The sequence below is a fragment of the Balaenoptera borealis genome (assembly GCF_965194805.1).
Source record: "Balaenoptera borealis genome assembly, chromosome: X".
Classification (NCBI taxonomy): Eukaryota; Metazoa; Chordata; class Mammalia; order Artiodactyla; family Balaenopteridae; genus Balaenoptera; species Balaenoptera borealis.
The window spans coordinates 27,636,490-27,659,927 of record NC_138881.1 but is presented as its reverse complement, the minus strand read 5'-3'; the positions used below and the strand labels follow the sequence as shown (position 1 = coordinate 27,659,927).

Genomic DNA, 23,438 nt, shown 5'->3' with positions numbered 1-23,438 from the left:
AGAGATTATCATACTAAGTGAAGTAAGTCAGAAAGAGAAAGATGAGAAACAGAAACAGACTCACAGACATAGGGAACAGACTTGTGGTTGCCAAGGGGGAGGAGGTTGGGGTTAGCAGATGTAAGCTATTATACATGGACTAGATAAACAACAAGGTCCTACTGTATAGCACAGAGAACTATATTCAATATCCTATGATAAACCATAATGGAAAAGAATATTAAAAAAAGAATATATGTATAACTGAATCACTTTGCTGTACAGCAGAAATTAACACAACATTGTAAACCAACTATACTTAAAAAAAAAAAAGGAAAGGAAAGACACAAGACAAAGAAATGCAACATATGTCCCTAGGTTCTGGCAGTGGGGGAGGAATATATATATATATATATATGCACATATATGGTTATAGTTATAAAAGACATTATGAATTATTAAGGCAATTGGTAAAATTTAAATATAGGCTACAAATTAGATGATAATATAGTGCAATGTGGTTCCATAAGATAAGGGTTCAAGGACATAATGATGAAGTACTTAGGAATAAAGGGTCATGGGCCTGAACCTTATATTGAAATGGGTCAGCAATAGTAACGACAACAATAACAAATCTATGTATTTAGAAAGAGAAATAAAGCAAATATGGCAACATTAACACTTGGTGAATCAAGGTAAAGGGTATATAGGAGTCTATTTTACTACTGGAATTTTTCTGTAACTTTGAAATTTAAATAAAATTTAATGAAAATCCTTTCCAACAAAAACAAACAAAACAACAACAAAAACAAGACCTAGCCATATGCGGCCTATAAAAAACTCACTTCAGATGTAAAGATGTAAAGAAACCTGGGGTAGCTATACTTATATCAAACAAAATAGACTTTGAAACAATGACTAAAATAAGACACAAAGGCATTACACAATGATGAAGAGGTCATTCCAATAAAAGGCTATAACATTTGTTATAACATTTGTAAGTATTTATTCACCCAACATAGGGGCACCTAAATATATAAAGCAAATATTAAGAGACCTAAAGGGAAAAATAGATAGCAATACAATAATAGTAGGGGATTTAACCATACCTCACTTACATCAATGGATAGGTTATCCAGACAGAAAATCAATAAGGAAGCATGGGACCATATATTATGTCAGATGAACTTAACAGATATATACAGAACATTCCATCCAAGCACAGCAGAGTACATTCTTAAGTGTACATGGAACATTCTCTAGGATGGAACATTCTCTAGGATAGATCACATATTGGGCCACAAAACAAGTCTCAGTAAATTTAAGAAGATTGAAATCATATCGAGCATCTTTTCTGACCACAGTGTTATGAAACCAAAAATCAATTTCAAGAAGAAAACTGGAAAATTCACAAATATGGGAATATTTAATAACACACCAGTGTGTTATTGTACACACTACAAATGGATTGATGAAGAAATCAAAGGAGAAATCAAAAAATACCTTGAGACAAATGAAAATGGAAATACAACATAACAAAAGTTACGGGATGCAGCAAAGCAGTTCTGAGAGGGAAGTTCATACAGATAAATGCCTGCATCAAGAACAAGAAGGGTCTCAAACAAACAACCTAACTTTACACCTCAAGGAACTAGAAAAAGAAGAACAAACAAAGTCCAAAGTTAATGGAAGGAAAGAAAGATCACTGCAGACATAAATGAAATAGAGATGAAAAAAATAATGGAAAAGATCAATGAAACGAAGAGCTTGGTTTGTTTTTGTTTGTTTTTTGAAAAGATAAACAAAATAGACCTTTAGACAAACTCACCAAGAGAAAAAGAGAGAGGACTCAAATAAAATCAGAAATCTATGAAGAGACAAGTACAACTTATACCACAGAAATTCATAAGACTATTGAAAACAATTATATGCCAACAAATTGGATAATCTGGAAGAAATGGATAAATTCCTAGAAACATACAACCTACCAAGACTGAATCATGAAGAAACAGAAACTCTGAACAGACCAACAATGAGAAAGGAGATTGAATCTATAATCAAAAGTCCCCCCCGCCCCCCCAAAAAAGCCCAGAATCAGATGGTTTCTCTGGTGAATTCTACCAAAGATTTAAAAAAAGACACCAATCCTTCTCAAACGCTTACCAAAAAATTGAAGAGGAAATCACACCCCCAAAATTATTTTACAAGGCCAGCATTACTTTGATACCAAAGCCAGATGAGGACACTACAACAAAACTATAGACCAACATCTAATGAATACAGATGCAAAAATTCTCAACAAAATATTAGCAAACCAAATTTGACAGTACATTAAAAGGATCATACACCATGACCAAGTGGGATTTATCCCTGGGTTGCATGGGTGGTTCAACATATACAAATGAATAAATATGATATACCACATTAATGGAATGAAAGAAAAATCGTATGATCATCCCAATAGATGAAGAAAAAGCATTTGGCAAAATTCAACATCCATTCATGATAAAAACTCTCAACAGAGTGGGCATAGAGGGAACATATGTCAACATAATAAAGGCCATGTATGACGAGCCCACAGCTAACATCATATTCAATGGTGAAAAGCTGAAAGCTTTTCTGCTAAGATCAGAAGACAAGGGTGCCTACTCTTGCCACTTTTGTTCAGTATAGTACTGAAAGTCCTAGCCAGCATAATTGGGTGAGAAAAAGAATAAAAGGCACACAAATCAGAAAGAAAGTAGTAAATTTATCTCTATTTGCAAATGACCTGGAAGACTCTACCAAAAAACTGTTAGAACTCAATGAATTTAGTAAAGTTGCAGGATAAAAACTCAACAAAAATCTGTTGCATTTTTACACACTAATAACAAACTATAAGAAAGAGAAATTAAGAAAATAATTCCACTTACAATTGCATCAAAAAGAATAAAATACCTAGGAATAAATTTAAGGCAGTGAAAGACCTGTACGCTAAAAACTATAAATAGCACAGTGATGAAAGAAATTGAAGATGCAAACAAATGGAAAGCTATTTCATGCTCATGGACTGGAAGAATTAATATTGTTAAAATGTCCATACTACCCCAAGCAATCTACAGATTCAATGCAATCCCAATCAAAATTCCAATGGCATTTTTCACAGAAATAGAAGAAAAAATCCTAAAATTTGTATGGAACCACAAAAAAAAAAGACCCCGAAGAGCCAAAGGAATCTTGAGAAAGAAGAGCAAAGCAGGCGGCCTCGTGCTCCCTGATTTCAAACTGTATTACAAAGCCATAGTAGTCAAAACGGTATGGCATTGGCATAAAAACAGACACATAGATCAACAGAACAGAATAGAGGGCCCACAAATAAACCCTCACACCTGTGGTCAATTAATTTACAACAAATGAGCTAAAAGCATACAATAGGAAAAGAATAGTCTCTTCAGTAAATGGTGTTGGGAAAACTGCACAGCCACATACAAAAGAATGAAACTGGACCACTATCTTACACCATACATGAAAATCAATTCAAAATGGATTAAAGACTTGAATGTAAGACCTGAAACCATGAAACTCCTAGAAGAAAACATAGGGGGTAAGCTCCTTGATATCAGTCTTGGTGATGACTTTTTGAGTTCACACCAAAAGCAAAGGCAACAAAAGCAAAAATAATCTGACTACATCAAATAAAAAGCTTCTGTACAGCGAACAAAACCATCAAGAAATGAAAAGACAGCCTACAGAATGGGAGAAAATATTTGCAAATCATATATCTTATAAGGAGATAATATTCAGAATGTATAAAGAACTCATACAACTCAAGAGAAAAAACAATCTGATTAAAAAATGAGAAGATCAATTAATTGACATTTTACCAAAGATATACCAATGGCCAACAGGTACATGAAAAGGTGCTGAACATCACTAATCATCAGGGAAATGCAAATCAAAACCACAATTAGGTATCACCTCACATCTGTTTGAATGGCTGTTATCAAAGAGATAAGACATAAGTGTTGGTGAGAATATGAAGAAAAGGGAACCCTTGTGCACGTGCACAGTTTTAGTGCAAATGAAAAATGGTGCAGAGAACAGACTGGTGGTTGCCAGAGGTAGGGGATGGGCAAAGGTGGTCAAAAAGTACAAAATGCCAGTTATAAGTAAGTCCTGCATGGGATATAATGTACAGCATGGAGATTACAGTTAACAATACTGTACTGTATGTTTAAAAGTTGCATGGCAGCATGGATGGACCTAGAGATGATCACACTGAGTGGAGTAAGTCAGACAGAGAAAGACAAACAGCATATGATATCCCTGATACGTGGAATCTAAAAATATGATACAAATGAACTTATTTACAAAACAGAAGTAGAATCACAGACATAGAAAACAAATTTATGGTTACCAAAGGAGAAGGGGGCAGGGTAAATTAAGAGTATGGGATTAACAGATACACACTACTATATATAAAATAGATAAACAACAAGGCCTTGTGTTTATTCTTGTGATGAGAACTTTTAAGATTTGTAACTATGGTGATGAATGTTAACTTATTGTGGTAATCAATTCGCAGTATATACATATTTCAAATAATTATGTTGTACACCTAAAGTTAATACGTTACATGTCAATTATATCTCAATAAAAATTTTACAAATGAATAATAGCTACTAATTTCAATATCTTTCATCACTATTCAACACTAACCAACTAGTAATCAACATCCTCATTGTACACCGTTAATATATTAAAGAACTTAAACACAGCATTTTTATGTAAAATTGAAACCATCTACCCCAAATCATAATTTCAAAAAGTCACTGAAGGTAAATATCAGGTACTGGATAGATCTTTTTTTTCTTAAGAAAAACTAGAGAAAGGCAGGAATGACAAAGTAGTCACACATCAAGTTGGAAATTGGTTAAAAACAAAATATATGATTTAGATAAGTAATCCAAAAAAAAATAGTGGTGGGCATATTTGCTCATACACAGCCCCCTTTTTAAGACAAAATAATGTTCTAATACACAGCTTCCTTTTGTATAAAGAGAAAATAGTTTGCTTGGGTGTAAACAAAATCATAGGTGTAAGGATTCTTGTGTCTCAGCTTACATCAATTCTGGCTAAAGTCACTTTTTAAGCAAGTAAAACCATTATCATCATTTGAATTGAGGAACGAGAAGTGAGTTACATATCATCCTGTCTAGAAAGCCTAAAACCATGGTGAATTTCAGAAGACTTAAAGAATATCTGGCCTATAGCAAACCATTTCACTTCTTTTATCTCAGATTAAATTGAGTCATCTCCTTTTTCCTTCACTTCAGCAGTGTCTATCATATTATGCTGTATCAGAGTGCTATTTTAACTTTGACTATGTCTTTCCTTATTTTGAAACATTCATTTTTTTTAATGTTTCAGTCATTTCTTTGGACCAACTTCAGACAAACCATGAAAACTAGGGCCAATAATCCAAAAAGGATTTTTATGCATATCTGTGGGAATCACCTCAGAATATAATCAAATTGAAGTGTTAATGCTAAAGAATTGCCATTACTTAAGTTAGAAATCCCTGAACCATTAGCAGTGCTATTTGAGCAGGCAGTGGATCAGTGAAGTAGGGATGAGGGCTGGCCAAGTTCCTAGTGTACACAGTTGGGACTCAATAAATATTTTCTTGAGGCTTTTTTTTTTGTGGGAGGAGGCCTGTGGTCACCAGTATTGTTGTTAGAGTCAGGAACATTTTTGGGCTGCCTATAATATTATAGCTACATATCAGCATATGATTAGATAACCCATAAATATTGGTATCTTGCTAGTTCGATGCTTTAAAACAGAGTATATCAATCAGCTATTGCTGTGTAACAAAATAATCGGAAAATTCTCAAGTTACGTATTTTTCATTCATGCCATCTTGTTGGTTGATTGGAGTTGTGCTGGAGCTCAACTAGGCTGGACTCCAAGTTGTGGGTTGGGGTCAAGTCTGTTCCACATGTCTCTCATCCCCCTTGGGTCAGAAGACCACTGTACCATGTACTTCTTACGGCACATAAGCACAAGACAGCAAGCCCAACCACTTAAGGACATTACAAGCCTCTGCTTATGTCATATCTAACATTCCATCGGCCAAAGCAGGTTATGTGACCATGTCCAAATTCCTGGGCCAGAGAAGCACGTTCCCCCCAACACTCAGTCACTTTACTTTGTAGGTACTGGCCTCCTTCTTGCTCTTCTGTGAGCAAGCCAATCACACTCTCCTCTCAGAGTCTGCATTTCCTATTGCCTCTGTCTCATGCACTCTTCCTTCAAATATCTACATGGCTCCCACCCTTAAGTCCCTAACATTTTGGCTCACCTGCCCCTTATTAATGAGGGCTTCTTAGACTCCCCTTTCCGAAGAGTCTTCCTCACTGCCCCTCCCTAACCCTCTTTTCTGAGGCCTGAGTGCCTCCATAAGAATGTGAATTCCATGGAGACAGGGCTTTTTGGTTGTGTATTGCTATAATCCCAGTACTCAGAACATTGCCTGGCACATAGTTGGCTTTTGATAAGTACTTGAATATATAAATAAATCTGTTTTGAAATTTTTATGGCTTTTTTTTTTTAACATTTAAAATCTGGCTCAGTATTGAATAGTCCAGTGGCATTACTTTAATTTCAGGTGTCATTTAGTGGTTTTCACTTTTCCAGTATAATCTCACACAGAAAATATTAGGCCTTAAGCATCTTTCAGTGGTTGATTCACTTCTTACTCACGCATATATGTGATAATTCTGATTTCCACTTTTAAAGGAGATTAGTTAAACCCAAAGGAGTTTTAACTGTGAAAATCTTGAGAAAAGAAGAAGATTATACTTTACTTGTTTATTTTCTATGTACGATGTAATAGGCCCTCAAAAACTGTTTGAAGGATACATGAAACTGCCATGAAAGTTTCCATTAAAACAAAGAAGCCAAGTTTACATGTGTACTTGGACACTTACATTTGAGACTCACAGCTGATAGTTATGACTGGTTGACATAATTAGGTTTATACCGTTTTTTGATCCTTGAAGTAATTCAGGGAGAATAATGTCAGTCACTTCATTGAACTGTACCTAAACCTTAAGACAGTACAGTTGAGTTCCTAGAGCTCCGGTATGAGCTAATTAAACTGTCAGAAATATTAACATCATTGCTCATGAGTGTCTCTGTTGGTTCCAATTTATTCTATAAGGCATACTATCACTAAAGTGGACTTGACACCATTAAAAATGCCTCGTGTTCCCCAATTCGGCAAAATTTTGCATTGGTAATGGAACAGAGATGTAATCAACCCTGCAGCTGTCAGCATCCAGTTCCTTCTGGCAATATTTCATTCACTCCATCCTTTCCAGATGATGGTAGTTTAAAACCACAGGCAAGGGGCTTCCCTGGTGGCACAGTGGTTAAGAATTCGCCCGCCGGGCTTCCCTGGTGGCGCAGTGGTTAAGAATCCGCCTGCCAATGCAGGGGACACGGGTTCAAGCCCTGGTCTGGGAAGATCCCACATGCCGCGGAGCATCTAAGCCCGTGTGCCACAACTACTGAGCCTGTGCTCTAGAGCCCACGAGACCCAACTACTGAGCTTGCATGCCACAACTACTGAAGCCCGTGCACCTAGAGCCCGTGCTCTGCAACAAGAGAAGCCACTGCAATGAGAAGCCCCTGCACTGCAACGAAGAGTAGCCCCCGCTCACCGCAACTAGAGAAAGCCCGCGCGCAGCAACAAAGACCCAACGCGGTCAAAAAAAAAAAAAAAAAAAAAAGAATTCGCCCGCCAATTCAGGGGACACGGGTTCGAGCCCTGGTCCGGGAAGTTACTGCATGCAGGGGAACAACTGAGCCCGTGAGCCACAACGACTGAGCCTGCGCTCTAGAGCCCGCGAGCCACAACTACTGAGCCCGCGTGCCACAACTACTGAAGCCCACGCGCCTAGAGCCCGTGCTCACAACAAGAGAAGCCACCGCAATGAGAAGCCTGTGCACCGCAACGAAGAGTAGCCCCCGCTCGCCGCAACTAGAGAAAGCCCGCACGCAGCAACGAAGACCCAGCGCAGCCAAAAATAAATAAATTAAATAAAATAAATAAAATTTAAAAAAACCCACAGGCAAAAAGAAACTAAAGATGCTGAATTTCATTTTTTCACTTCTAAAGGCATAAATATCAGCAAGTAGCATGTGCATGTGGATGGATAGATAGATAACCTAACTTCCTTTTCACCTTATAACCTGAATAGCAATCATTTCCTGTCCTTAGTACTTCAAAGAGAGTTCCTATGGTATGTTACCAGGAGACTCACAGAATCAGAGGGGTTTTGTCTACCCCAGGTCCTTAGCCCTCCTTTCTAATAATGGTATACAGCCTCACATCCACCTAAGATATGATTTTGTCTAAATGGTGAGCAGTGCCAAGGATTCTTTTAGCTTGTGCTTTAAGAAAGAAGGATGAACACTTGGTAATAAATGCAGGATTATAATCAGAGATGAAAATCCAAGTGGCATAGACCAAAGGAAATGACAAGCATATTTAAGTCATTACATCGCTGGCTCCCCAGTCATTTTCAAGTCACATGTGAACCAGAGGTTGTCCTTAAGCGTGTATATTTTTGTTGATCTGCTGAAGCAAGGTCTTGTTTTAAATGGAAGTGGCAATGTACTCAACAAACAGAGCTTGAAAAGAAGTTATTTTCACTGTTGGAAGATTGAATGTTATGAAAAATTAGTTTCAAAGGACCTTCAAAGTTCAAAACAATTTTGTTTGCACTTAAGAAATTTCTCCCTTACTGCAAATGCTGTTTGAGGTGTATTTCTTTGACACATGAATAAACAGTCGAGACACAGATCAACAAAATCTACAAGGAGACTCCCATCCCCAGAAGAAGACCATCCATCCCTAAACTCCCTTCCTTCCAAATCATCTTTCTCTCCTCACATAAACAAATGCTCAAAAATTTTTTTAAAAAGTTCCCTTTGTAAGCATCTAAAAACATAATTATGATGAAGTAACCCCACAGAACAAATAGGAAAGGAACATAACTTCCCAGTATGTCCATATACACAGTCCTTAGAATATCAATATTTCATTTCCTATATAGGGCACATACAACTTTTATTTCTCCCTATTACATTGGACTTTAAAGGTACTTGAGTTTTCTCTGTATTTTTTGTTGAATGTCAAAGTAAAGAATGGAAAAAATACCTCAGTGTCTCCACTCCTTACCTTACTAAAGTGAATGCAAAATGTCACATGCTTCTTTTGTGTTGAAGAGACACGCTGCAAATGTGCGATAATCATCTTTTATTACAAAGAAAAACATTTCACGTTTCTTAATGGGGCGTAAGAAACTTACTGGCAACTTTAACTTCTAAGCAGATACACAGTTTTCTTTTCCAAAGATAATGACATAGATAAATCCCTGCATGAAATTCTTTTTCCCGTGAAGGAACTGTTCCCTAATTATTAAGCTTGAGGGGTCATTTTTATTTACGTTATTTATGAAGGAGTGAAAATGAATTAATAATGGATTTTTAAATGGCGTCATGAACCTTTTCTCTGGTATCTGTATTTTCTCCTTAAGTGTAATTTGCCATTGTTTGTGTTTGCTTTCATTAAGGTGAGGAAGATCTTCTCAGTCCTCCCCAGGACACAAGCACAGGATTAGAAGAAGTGATGGAGCAACTCAACAACTCCTTCCCTAGTTCGAGAGGTAAGCGCCACTACCCAGAAGTCACTCAAACTTCCTGGAAGTAGGCCACTCGTTTCCATACCCAACTAGCATGTGTAGATAAACAGGTGCTGACAGAATGCCAGTTTGGGATCATTGTGAGAAGATTTTGTTTTCGAATGTGAATTTCTGGTTTGGAGTATTTTGAATTCAAATACCTGTGTAATCAAGATGTTTCTAGAAATAAGAATACTAACTTATGTTTATAAAGTATCGATATCTTCCTTGCTTGGCACATTAGTCTGAAGAGTTATTTATGAGATAGCTTTTACTTAAGAGCAGTTATTAAGTGACTTTTACAGACGAGGAAATTAATGCCCTGATGGTGCCTTTGCCAGGGACATACAGCTACTATGTGATACAGCAAGGTCTGTGATATGCCTAGCGTACAGTGGTGGTGGGAACTCGGGCTTGCAATCTCATGCCTTTTATGTATATTTGAAAACTGTATATTACCCCATCATTTAAACATAAGTACAATTAAATCTCTATGTACTAGTTCGTTATTTTTTTCACTTCCTTAGATAGAATACAATTTTCACAAAGGAAGACACTAATATTATTTAATTTAAATGTTAATATATCTTAATATTATTGAACATTAACATTATTTTTCCCATCACTTTGACTTTGAATATTTTGCCCCTCATACCAAAAATACAGCATTTTACCGCACTGAATTTTCCTACCAGCCAGTATGAGCTTCAGATGCCTTACTTCATCCAAGGAGCTATTTTGCTGCTATTGTTAGTGTTTTGGAGTATTTCTAGTGGTTCATTGCCCTAACATAAGACAGGTCACTGACCCACCCCCTTCAGTGAATAAAAAGAATGGCAGACAGCATGGACGCTCGAGTCAATAACATTGTATTGCAAGTGTGAAAGTTGCTAAGAAAGAAAATCTTCAGAGTTCTCATCACAAGAGAAAAAATATTGTAACTTTGTATGGGGACAGATGATAAATAGACCTATGGGGTGATCATTTCACAGTGCATACAAATGTCAAATCACTAGGTTGTACACCTGACACTAATATAATGGTGTATGTCAGTTATACTTCAATTAAAAAAAAAAAACAGACTGGCAGCAGTCACCTGTGAGCAAATAGAGGGATAATCTAGAGAACCAAGGGTGGGGGCGGGGAGCACAGGCTTTGTGGCCAGTGATTGGCACCCCTAATGGGCAGCCAGGGAGGGAAGGGCGGCAGAGAATCTGGCTATTTGTTCCTCTCCATAAGGGCAATGAGGAGGGTGCTTTGAGTCCTGTGTTTTTCCTATCTTTTTGTTCAGTGTCAGTTAACAATGGCCATTTCCCAGCTATTTCATGTGCGAGTGAACGTTGTGTGGTGCACATTAAAAGCAATAATGTTCTGATAGAGCGTTGCTAAGGAACCGTCAGGGGAAGCTAATTTTAAATGTCTGCACCAGCCATCTTTTCACCGCTGAGCGCCTCTGATGTGTTGATTTTAACAGATAAAAGTCTTCTGTCTTCCACCCACCTCCTTATCCCACACCTGCCAGCCTCTTCTCCATCCTGTCTTCACTGTCTCCTCTCCCAAAATGCCATGATTCATAATGAGAAGACCACATGCTGGTTTGACGTAAATCAAACACATTCACCTTGATCCTGCCAGCTTTTGCTAGCACCTACTATGTACCAGCGGAGGTGTCAGGGATGCAAAGTAGAAATGCCAAGTTCTTTGCCGTCAAGGTGCTTACGGTCAGTTGGGGATGCAGCCTTCCCGAGAAGTTCATATCACAGCACAGTAGTATTACTGCTGTAATGGAGACGTCTATGACATGAGAGAATCCTAGAAACCCCCTTCTAGATAAATAGGAATGGCTTAGCCTCAAGCAGAGCAAGTGTCTTCCTCAAGATCACACAGCTACTCATGGGGCCAGAACTTTGGGCCCCGCGTCTCACACACATTTCACTGACCCCAGGCTTTCCCTTGAAGGTCATAGACATGCGTCTCCTCCCTGCTCCTTGACCTGAAAAGTTGTTGACCTGCTCTGTGGGAAGTTAGTGGCTGCCCTGGGCATTTCTTTCACATCTGAACAACTAGAGTCTATCAGAGGAGAGGCTACAGCAGCGCTCATGGCTCTGCTTCCCCAGCGGCTGCTGTTTTGTACTGGGTCTCTGGGCCATCCTAACTATCTTAAGGTGAGATCTTTGCACCCTCTCCCGGCATCCCCCTTTTAGAGTCCTTGAAGCTAAATACCACATGGGTATGAAAGATCAGAAATATACCTCCTCTGATATGGTATTTGGCAGTCAGCCTCTCTGATGTTATATTTACTTGTCCGATGTTAATTTACTTATATGGAAAACCTAGGAAACTCTATTCAGGCCGCCTGGATAGTGTTTACTAAATTAGTGCTTATGGAAGCATATCATCCCCTGAGTGCGAATTTGAGTTCTCAAATAGGGGATAAGCAGGCTTTGTCTGATACCAGTTCCATTAACCAAGTTCCTACTTACTCAGTTAGTACCCTGGTGGCCTGAGAGAATTCATTCATTTTCCTGAAGAAAACAAATACACAAACAAACAAAATACACATAATGAGAGTAGATAAGGTGCTAGAAGAGCTGGCTGGTCTTTCTGTGATGCTATGACCTGGACATTTTCTTTTCTTTTTTTTTTTTTTTTTTTTGCTACTTCCTCCCAAATTATACCTTATCATAGGCCCCTTATGATTCTGCACCCAATTCCAACGTGTGGGGTTCTTTTCCCACACCACCAAACAATTCTCATATACCAGCTGGGTGTCCTACAATTTAACTCGATTCTGACTCTGTCTACCCAGAGACAGGATCCGATTCCACCGGCTAAGGTCTCAGTCCCACAAGACTGCCCCTCCCCTCCTACTTCAGAATGCCAATTTTAAGTCCAGGTTGTTAGCTGGGCTTCTGACCCACTGCCTATAGACTAGAGATTCCAACAACCCCCTCTTTTGGTTCAATTAATTTGCTAGAGCAGGGCACAGAACTCAGAGAAACATTTTACTTACTAGATCACTGGTTTATTATAAAAGGGTACAACACAGGAACAGCCAGATGGAGGAGATGCGTAGGGCAAGGCATGGGGAAAGGGTGCAGAGCTTCCATGCCCTCTCTGGGCACACCACTCTCACCACATCTCCACGTGTTCACCAACCCGGAAGCTCTCCTAACCCTGTCCTTTTGGGTTTATAAGGAGGCTTCATTACATAGGCATGATTGATTAAATCATTGGCCACTGGTGACTGAACTCAATCTCCAGCCCCTCTCCTCTCCCTGGACATCAGCGGGTAGGACTGAAAGTTCCAACCCTCTAATCACTTGGTTGGCTCCCCTGGCAAGCAGCCCCCATCCTTAGGTGCTTTCCAGAAGTCACCTTGGTAACATAACAAAAGACACCTTGCTGCTGCTCATCACAGGAAATTCCAAGGGTTTTAGGAGCGCTGTGCCTGGAAGGGGGACGAAGACTAAATATATATTTCCTGTTATAAATCACATCACACCTATTTCTCCATAAATTTAAATGGATAAAAAGTCTTGTCATTGTAAAAATAGGCTGATCGTCGATGCACTCTAAAAAGTGGTTTTTCAAGCACGTAGACCCCAGACGGGTTGGAACCAGAGGTTGATGATGCCGACTCCCAATTACCTCACCACCGACCAATCAGAAGAGTGTTCATGAGCTGATCACACACCCCACAAACCCCCTCCCTCACACTGTCTTTATAAACCTTTCCCTGAAAGCCTAAGGGGAGTTTCAGGGTCTTTTAAGCACTAGCTGCCCTGGACTCCTTGTTTGGCCCCCTGCAATAAAGCTATTCTTTTCTACTTCACCCAAAAAATAAAAAAATTTTAAAAAGTGGTTTTTTGGATGCTTTATTTCTAACTAAAGGCATTTTTTCATTGTGAAAGAATGGAGAATATATATATATATATATATATATATATATATATATATATATATATATATATGGTAGGATTTAGTGGGAATATCTTACCAATTAGTAGGTATGTTAAGTTGATATTAAGCCAAAAATCTTGAGATTCTTAACGTCTCAGGATTAGAGACTCTCCCAAATTGGAAGGGTCTTGAAAGTTCATCTTAACATCTTTGATGTTCAAAACAGTGGCTTTTGACCTTTTCTGACCATTATCCATAATAAGAGAAACATTTTACATCTTAAACCGGGGTAAAGATATAAAACAAATTATTTGCGTATGTATGTACACACAAATATGTACGTACCCACCATATATACACCACACATATATGTATATAGTCACGTATACATACAAAGATCAGAAACAAAAGTTTCATGAAACAATACTTTACTATGTATAATTCACACTGTTTCTCTGTTTTCTTTATTTAAAAATAAAATGCTGGTTGCAACGCACTATATTGATTTTCTGATCCAGTTGTTTAAAAATACTGATCTAACTGATCTCAGTTTTCCTTGCCCAGGTGGATATCTTTTTGACAAAAATTATATTTTAGAAGTTTTATTACCACGGACGTTTCTGCCAAGACCTTGCTAGTATCTTAGAGAACACTGTATTTTCAATCTAAGTCTGCATCCACGTTCCCATTGTTGTGTTACGAAAAATGAAGTTCATGCTTGCTACAGCTGTTTCGGACAGCTGTTTTAGTAACTTAAAACAGATGTTTGAGCCAGAGGTCTGACATTTAGTGGAAATGTGCTGTTAAATACCACCTCATGGTTTACTTAACCCTGCTAGATAATCTCCCACAGAGGAAAAGACGTTTTTTAATATTATGTTTTTCATAAATATAAAGCATATAGGTAGGGGAGTTCTTGTGTACTTTAAATTCACAACTTTTTTGTTACCCTTTCCCACAATTTTGACTTAGCGCTAAGTCTTCAGGTATCAGCTAATCTTCACCTTTCATTTCCACTAGAAGTACCTGGATGCCCAAAGAAGTGAAGAGCCTCGTTCATGGCTATTCAGCAGGTTCGATTAGGCTTCAGCTCTCTACCTTGATGGCCTTGCTAAACTGTTATACAAATTAATAAAGGAGGCTGCACGCTTCTCCGCTTAGTGATCAAGTGGTAGCCAGCACTGTCCTGCCTCGTAGCCACTATAAACCGCAGGGAGTTCAAGGTGTGAACGTGTGCCTGTTTAGCTTTGCGAGCCTATCATCTTTTCTGATGAATCTCTAGCTCTAGTTAGTTATTCACAACCACCTGAGGAGCTTGAGGGCCTTGGTGTATATTAAACACAGAATGTGAGCCAATTTCTATCTAACCTATTTAATCTACCTATATAATCTCTCCCTCTGTCTATAAATAGATGTAGAAGTTGAATTCCACTGTAATAAAAGGCATTATCTACCATAGGACACTTTGTAAATCTCCACCATTATCCTGTAGGGAGGCTACATGGGTAGAACGAACAACAAACATCGTTTTAAAATCAACTCTTTAAGCGATTTGTCCATACGTCTCTGAACATTTAGCAGTCTAACAAAGAGTTTGTTCGATGCATGTGCATTCCTGAAAGAAAACGCCTCGCTAGTGAGGGGCATGGTACTGGCCTCTGTAAAAATTAGGTGCCACTGTACATTGATTAATGATAGGATCCAAGATGAGCTCTCAGTGCAGTAAGACATCTCAAGAAGCAGTTAGCACTGTTGTGTGGGTATTGCTGCTGCCTGTATAATCTCTTACCTGCTGACCTGTGCCACATTATTTTTATCCCCAACAGCCCATGCCATCCTCTCCCCCTCATACTCCCCCCTCCTAAATAAGGCCACATACATTCTGTTAAATGCCTCTAAATTAGAAAGCCAACCGCTTTGCAAAACCTGCCGTCTTCTAAAATTCAAGTCTTGTCCGTGATTCTTTTATGGAAGCGCAACATAAAGAACAAAGACAGATGGAAGCATCCTGGCCCCCCTTGCAGGCTCCCTTCCCTTCCCTCTTGGCTTCCAGAAAGGATTTCAGCTGTTGCTCCTTTACACCAGGGGCCGGCAAACTGCAGTCCACGGGCCAAATCTTTATAAATAAGGTTTCATCATAACACAGCCACCCCCATTCATTTACATATTGTCTAGGGGGGCTTTCTCACTCCAAGGGCAGAGTAGTTGTGGCAGAGCTGAATAGCCGCTACGGAGACTGTGTGACTGGCAAAGCCCAAAGTATTTAACTATCTGGCCCTTTACAGAGAAAATCTGCCAACCCCGACTTTACATCATTAAATTGTTGTCCACTCTAGCTCATCACATACATACAGTCACAGATTTCGGTGCTGATCAACTTTCAGCTCAAGAAAACTGCTTTTGAATTGATTTACACGTTTATATCCGTCTTCACCAAAGATCCTGCATTTTCAATAAAGTATAGCCATTTCAATCTTCTTTCACTTGTAATGAAACAGAAATCCTAAAAAGGGACTCATTATTCCTTAACTTTTTTAAAAAGTCAGTGAAGTGAGATAAAGAAGCTCATAAAGATACCCAGAAACAGTAACGTCCTGCGATTCTGACTGTGAATAATGAATTACAGCCAATCCTCTCAAGTTCGTACTGCCTGAGGAAACGAGACTTCTCCAGACCTGACCAAGCCCTTTCTTTAGACTCAGGACTCCCCAGCACACTTCCTGTTTCTCTTGATTCATTTCCTGACAGCATACTGCATTGCCAGATGGACCCCCTAACCGAAGGTCTAAGCAAACTCATTTCCAAAGAATGTGTTTTTCACATAAAACTTTTATTTGGTACTTTATTTATCGGTAAAGAATTTGTTTTTAATGCTGCAACCAGCGAGCCTCTATTTTGTCAGTGTAGAAAGTATTTCTGATACAAGTAGAAAACATTTAACTCTTTTTAAACAAGAAGCGGACCTCGCTTCGTACTATGCTAATGAGCACATTGGAACCCAAGTGGCGAGGAAGGATTTTGAAAGAGGTCAGGGATCACATAGCTCTGGGAGGTCCATTTTACAGAAAACATGGTTTCTGAAGAAGTACCTGAAACAAAACCCAAATCATACGCTTCATCTTCAGCAGTGTCCAGTTGATACTGAGCTCTGAATAGGCCTTGTTGAAGAATTAATAAAGATGCATAACCTTTATCATTCTAGGAACCATAATTACATTCTAAAGCTAAATCACATTGCTTTCTAACAACACTGTCCTTCCTAAGGTTCTGAGGTTTTAAAAATAGACCCAAGTCAAGGACCTACTGTATAGCACAGGGAACTACACTCAATATTTTGTAATAACCTATCAGGGCAAAGACTAAGAATATATATATATATATATAACTGAATCACTTTGCTGTACACCTGAAACTAACACAACATTGTAAATCAACTATACTTCAATTTGAAAAAAAAAAGAAAAATAGGCCCAAGTTACAAGCCAGACACAGCTACGAGCCCTTGGCATCCAAGCTAAAGGATCGCAGGCAAGGCCAAGTTGCCTAAAGCATCAAAGGACTCTTGGCCATGACCTAGTGGCTACCTAATTTAGTTCAGCCAGCATTTACCAAATACCCGTAGTGTCGAGGTATAGTAGAGGTATCAGGGATAGAGAGGTAGGTGAGCAACGTGTGGACCCTGCCTTCAAGGAGCTCACAGTCTTATAGGGGAGGAGAATTAATTCTACCACCAGACAGTATAACCATGAAGTACAAGAAATTTTTAAAATTTTGCTAATGAAGTCTAAAAGAATGGATGACTAATTCACGCTGGGGTTGGTGTGCACCATCAAGGATGAAATGAGGTTCTCCCCCTTCCCTTTTCCCCATCGTCTGGTATGGGCCTACCACTGGGAACACCCACAACTGAGGAGCCAATACCCTTTGTTCTCTCTCTTTTTCCTGGTTTGAGGAGCATCATGAATACCTTGACCATGTTTATTACGTCGTCAAGCATGCAGTCTCTGTACCCCCAAGAAGCCTCTGACTCGGGACAATTCAGAAGGAAGGCAGAGGCAGGGGAGGGGCATACTTAGAAAACCTTACAATGTACACCAGAAGTTTTAAACCCTAAACTTGATAAGTTTTAAAAAGTTTCTTTTGGATTAGTAGCTCAATACCTCTTCATTCTAGACTACTACTCAAATTGTTTCGGGGGGTCGTAGGTCTTCTTGGAGTGTGTCAGGGGAAAGGGAGATGCTGCAGAAGATCTCTCACAGCTCTGCTTGTATCTGGTCTAAATACTGAATTGCAGACAAGAATGTTTTAGGAAGTGGCCCAATGCGAAAGCCAAAGTTTGAAAATCAGTATTTCACTGTGGAGACCCCGGAAATTGCAGGCCCAAGACATGCCAGGTATGGTCAGCGGTCCCTAATTTTCTGTCCGGTTATAAATATTAGCGTAGAAAAACTTTCTCATCAGAACCTGCTTTTCAAAAATAAATAACTGCATACAGATATAGGATTCTATAAAACAAACAAGGCCAGAGGGTCTTTGGCTGACCCTCAAGGCTCCTGGTATCTGTTGAATCATGAGGAGGAAGGTGAAGACTCATTCCTGAATCTGGCTCCGTGGCTTGCCCATAAGTGGGACTTATCTCCTTCCCGCTTTGTTTCAATTTTCTCCAGTGTCCCCAGTCCCATCATGGACACGCTCAGCTTCTATCAGATAGAACAACTTCCCCCAAGAGGATGGAGTCTAGCCTCTATGCAGTGTTCTACCTCGCATTTGGAGTGCAGATTTTTGACACCTGAAACCAACTACTGTTTGTTTTGGTGCGTTGGTTGTCAAGTGGAGAATAAAGGGATTCTGAGATTTTTGGACAGTAAACTTGAGATTCTACAGTTGCCCTTGAAAACAATGCTCAATTTGTCAGATTTCTATGCTGTGCCAGCTTTCATCCAGTTGAACATGTGAGCTCTATGGATTCTATAAGTGATGTCTCCTGGATCATGTTATCTGTTTACACCGATTTTAAGTGTATGTAAAGGTTATTTGACTGGATGTGTCTTTTGGGTTTTTTTGTTTCTGTTTTTATTTTTTTTCCAGAAGGGGATAAATGAATTGTCATCTCAACATTTGTTTGGTAAAAGAAGCAAATTGGTATGAAACTGTATATTTATGCATTTTTTTTTCCTTTCTGATATCTCTGCCTCTTCCTCTCTCTATTATTAAAGGAAGAAATACCCCTGGGAAGCCAATGAGAGAGGTTAGTGAGATTCAGGCTCACAGCCATGGCTTCTGTCTGTCTCATCCCGCTTTCTATGTTTGGCATTTGTGTAAGAATTGTGTGCGTGCACGCCCATGTGTGTATTACACGTGTCATCATGTAAGGATGGTAGTCACCTCTCCACTTGCAGCTTATGAGGAACATTCCTCAAATGTTCACTGTCATTGTCATCACCATGACAACAGGACCAGGGGTTGGGGGAACAGGAATCTCTCTTAAATGGCAACCCTTTGTAGTCCCTAGGTTGGAATCCTGAAGCTCATCATCTGTTGCCATTTGCAACACAAACAAAATCTTCAAAATACATTTAGCCTCGAACATAACTGATGAGTCATAAAGCTTCCTTCTACTTCCAGGACCCTAGCATTTTCTGCCAGTGCCCTTGGTTTTTATTCTTCAGGGGTGACTTCATTTTTTGTTTTCTTTTTCCTGGTGCCTACACTCTTTCTTTCCCACTTTAGCTAACATTTTTTTGAGCAGTTACTGTGTGCCAAGGACTTTTCTAAGCACTTGCCATCTTTTTCATTATGTAATCTTCAGGACAAGCCTATGAGGTAGGTACTCTTATTAACCCATTTTACAGATAAGGAAACTGAGTCAATGAAAGGGTAAGCAATGTGTCCAAGGTGACAGAGCCAGGATTTGAATCCAGGCAGTCTGGGTCCAGAGCCACACTCTTAACTGTGTGCTTTACTGCCACTTAGAAAATGGTGTGTGAAAAGCACATGTCATCTCAACTTGCCCTTTAGAGGATGCTTTTTTTCTTTACTTGGCATTTTGAGCCAGAGAGAACAATAACCAATTAGGGATAAAAAGTGAATCTTGGAGTCTTGAGGGATTTTTTTCATGCCTGTTATAGGTAGGGTACAGCATTATCACTGAATGTGGTTTGGGGGTTTTACAGTAAAAGCTGCTTCATACTTCTGTTCTACCAGAAATATTAGCTAAACATTGAGTTACCTAATGAAAGGACATTGGATGACAAAGTGTTGAGTGACAGCCCAAGTGAAACAAGATTGTCCTTACCAAGAGTTTAGTATGAAGGACGCAAGAAGGAAAGCTCTCCCATGGATGGCAATAGCGTGTACTATTGTGGGAGACAGGTTGGACGGGTGGGGAGTCCTTACATGAGAAGGTTCTGGATCCTTAGCAACAGATGGAAAGGAGTAGCCACTGATTCATTTAAACAGCATACTGGAAATTCTGCCAGTGCCATGCCACGCAGGTCTAATCAACTGAACGATCCTTCAGTGTGTCTACACCAGTGCTCGCTTCCAAGGCTTGTGGGGTCCAAGGGAGGGAGTGGTGGGCTGGGAGGAGAAACAGGAAACCTGAATCGGTGAAGCATTGAATGCTCCTGACGGTTTGCCTTCTTATGTGAGACGTCTTGGGTTCATTGTGATGGTAAGTGCCCCTTAAAATTTATTTTAACGTGTGGTAAAAAGTTGCACCATGTTTTTAACCACCCTAAATATGTGTCTCTCATAAACGAATTTTAGAAAAGGCCAGCACATATAATTGAAGTCACATAGGCATTTGGAAACCATACTACCTGAGGTGTATTGTAGTCAGATAAGTTTGCAGAAAGCCAGAGAATCAAAACAATAGTGATTTTCTTTAATGCTATGAAAATACCCCAAATGTACAGTAGACCAGATATTTTTTCAAAGATTAAATTACAGAGAAGAAAAGATAAGCACATTTCGCTGCAGTATTCTGGCTTTGCTTTGGCCAATTGAGTGCTCACCATTTCTTTGGGAACGGTATTTTTTAAAAAACAGAGTGCCAGATTGCTATTGAGGTCTTGGGTCTCTGCCAGAAAGTCTCAATTCAAATCACTGCAGCGAATAACTCCCTGAGGCAGAGGTGGCATGCGAGAGTCCACGTGTCGCACTTTGCACCAACTTGGAAAAACATACAACTACCCTAATGTTAAACGCAAAGTGCCTTTCTCTTCAACAATCCTTGCTTAAGAATGGATTAAATATGTCTACAGACGTATTTTTATGTCTACTTGTGCCTGAAGCTAATCGCAGATGCCTGCATCCTGCCTGTTTTCCAGGGCCTCTCATGCTCATAGCACGAGATTTTCATTTTGACTTTAGAAAAATCTGTCAGGTAAAGTTAATGATCTCACTAATGTTCTGCCTTACACGCATGGATAATAGAAGCAGGATACAAATCTATTTTCTGTGTCCCAATTCCCTATCTGTATGTGGTTCTATACCTCCAGCGGGTTGAGGTATATGATTCTTTGGGGCAGTATTTAGTCAAAGAGATAGAATTTTTTTTTCTGGCTCTAAGGAAAACCTCCATGGAAAACACTGGAATTGTTACTCTGATGAAGCAGGTATTTGTAAACAAAGTAATGAAAGGCATCATATAGATACGGTGAGGTGACTCAGAACGTTCATTTTTCTAGCACAGGGATGGCCATGAGGTCATTTGTGAACATTTAACCATCTGGACAGGTTAAAGGCCACCTAACATTTTGTGGGAGTAGGTATGGTGTATTAAGAATCATGAACCTGGGACTAGAATCCGCCTGCCTATGCAGGGGACACGGGTTCGAGCCCTGGTCCGGGAAGATCCCACATGCCACGGAGCAACTAAGCCCGTGCGCCACAACTACTGAGCCTGCGCTCTAGAGCCCACGAGCCACAACTACTGAGCCCGCATGCCGCAACTACTGAAGCCCGCATCCCTAGAGCCCATGCTCCGCAACAAGAGAAGCCACCGCAATGAGAAGCCCGCGCACCGCAACGAAGGGTAGCCCCTGCTCGCCGCAACTAGAGAAAGCCCGCGCACAGCAACGAAGACCCAATGCAGCTCAAAATTAATTAATTAATTAATTTTTTAAAAAATCATGAACCTCTGACCTGGTAACTTTTTAAATAGCAGATACCCCTAGAACTTATGCCTCTTAAGAGACTCAAGAATTTTCCTTCCACTTAGTAACCGAACACCATTTTGAGGAGTAGAAGCATTACTTGGCTGTATAATCTATACATGCATTCACTTGTCTTCATTACCTTTTGAACTGCAGTCTGCATCTCCTAGCACAGTCTAAAATAGGCACTTTTTGATTATTGTCAATAAGCTGATGGAGAAAAAAAAGATTTCTTCCCTGTTTTATGTTTTGTAATACATTTCCTAGCTACCAGGAGGACTATACTATAGTATAGATGTGAGAAATAGTTGGAATTATATTTAGGTATCAGGTTGTAAGAGTCTTGGGGTTTGTTTTTACTGCTTTTATTAATTGCTGTTGAGATTGCAAGCAATTTAACATTTGCAGTTAGTCCATCTATTGTCAATGACACATGAATAATTGTACAGATTTCCCAGGGTTGCTGGGCACTCGAAAGTAGATACAAGGGAAGCCCTCTAACTTGGTGGCATCAGTTAGATATTTGTGCTCTGAGGAGTAGCAAAGGACCCACTATGTCTTCCTGTGGTTTTTATGGTTTAGAAAAGCCAAAGATGATTTTTCTTCTTCACTGAGGGCTGCCAAACTACTGGCCCACTCTAGGCATAGTACATATGCTTTGTTAAAAGTTTTTATATGTGCAGCCTCAACCAAAATCCAGAGTGATTTTTTAAAGCATAATTAGTCCTCATTGAAACTTTCTGCACTAATAAAGCTCAAAGAGAGTTACAGACTTGGTCACCTTAATAAAAATGGCTGAACGGCATTAAAGTTAAGTCCTAACTTGATCTGGTGCCATCGCTGTTTAAGTGCCTGCCTATGAGTCCTCTTCAGATCCCCTCATATATTTAAAAACGATATGTCTCTTGAAATAAATATTAGAATAGAATACCTGCCCTAGTCTATCTTTAATGTTTATAGGGATTTTAACAATTATTATGGGAATCTATAAAGTTGATACATGGCAAGGTAGTAATAGCCTAGTAAAGCATTTTTAGTTTCAAAGGCACTACTTGAATAGTGGAATGATTTCCTAATGTCCAAGAATTAAAATTAGCCATATAAAAATATGGGACGTACATGACGAGGCAAGTCATAAAGTATGTCTCAAATTATCTTACTCTAGATCTGAATTTTGCCACAAAGTACCCAGGGACGTTGTGCTGCTTTTATGCTCCGTGCTGGGGGATTAATGATAGGTCATGTCATATTATTATTAGAAGGCTATTCTGATAGTTAACCCTCATTTAGTAGGAGATCAAAAATGGACTCAGAGGCTACCCAAATCCACGCTATACATGTGGGTCATCTTATAATTAGGCTCTTGAGTAATTTGGAATGAAAAGTAATTTTTTTTCCTGAAGCTTCCTAATTCAAATGTTAATAGTGTATACAAAGGTCAATTCAAGAGTATCTTTCAACTCAAGAAAAAGCAGAGAGAAAACACTCACCTCCGCCATAGCCTTAGACGTGAGCCAACAGCTTGTAACAGCCTTGAGATAAAGATTTCACACGTAGCGATGGTAGTGATGGTAGTGATGCCAACGGTGATGGCAGTAGAGTGGCGGCGGTGGTGGTGGTGATAGTTATGGTGATGGTTGTTTGACAGTAAAATAATTTTTAATTC

General features: G+C 39.3%; 1 protein-coding gene and 1 long non-coding RNA gene across 11 annotated transcripts in view; one reads left to right on the top strand and one right to left on the bottom strand.

Annotated features, from left to right (window-relative positions):
• Positions 1-23,438, bottom strand: part of LOC309621181 — a 94,619-nt gene that overhangs the window by 26,151 nt on the left and 45,030 nt on the right. The gene's annotated exons all lie outside the window — the stretch shown is intronic.
• DMD (dystrophin) overlaps positions 1-23,438 on the top strand; it is a 2,485,149-nt gene that overhangs the window by 2,459,065 nt on the left and 2,646 nt on the right. For 6 of the 10 annotated variants that reach the window (XM_082378022.1, XM_082378021.1, XM_082378025.1 and 3 more), the window contains one exon: positions 9,603-9,695. In XM_082378022.1, coding sequence (XP_082234148.1) covers positions 9,603-9,695 — 93 coding nt within the window. Of the gene's footprint in view, positions 1-9,602; positions 9,696-18,829; positions 20,488-23,438 lie in introns of those variants that run through there. The other 4 variants (XM_082378024.1, XM_082378020.1, XM_082378019.1 and 1 more) reach the window with 2 other exon arrangements.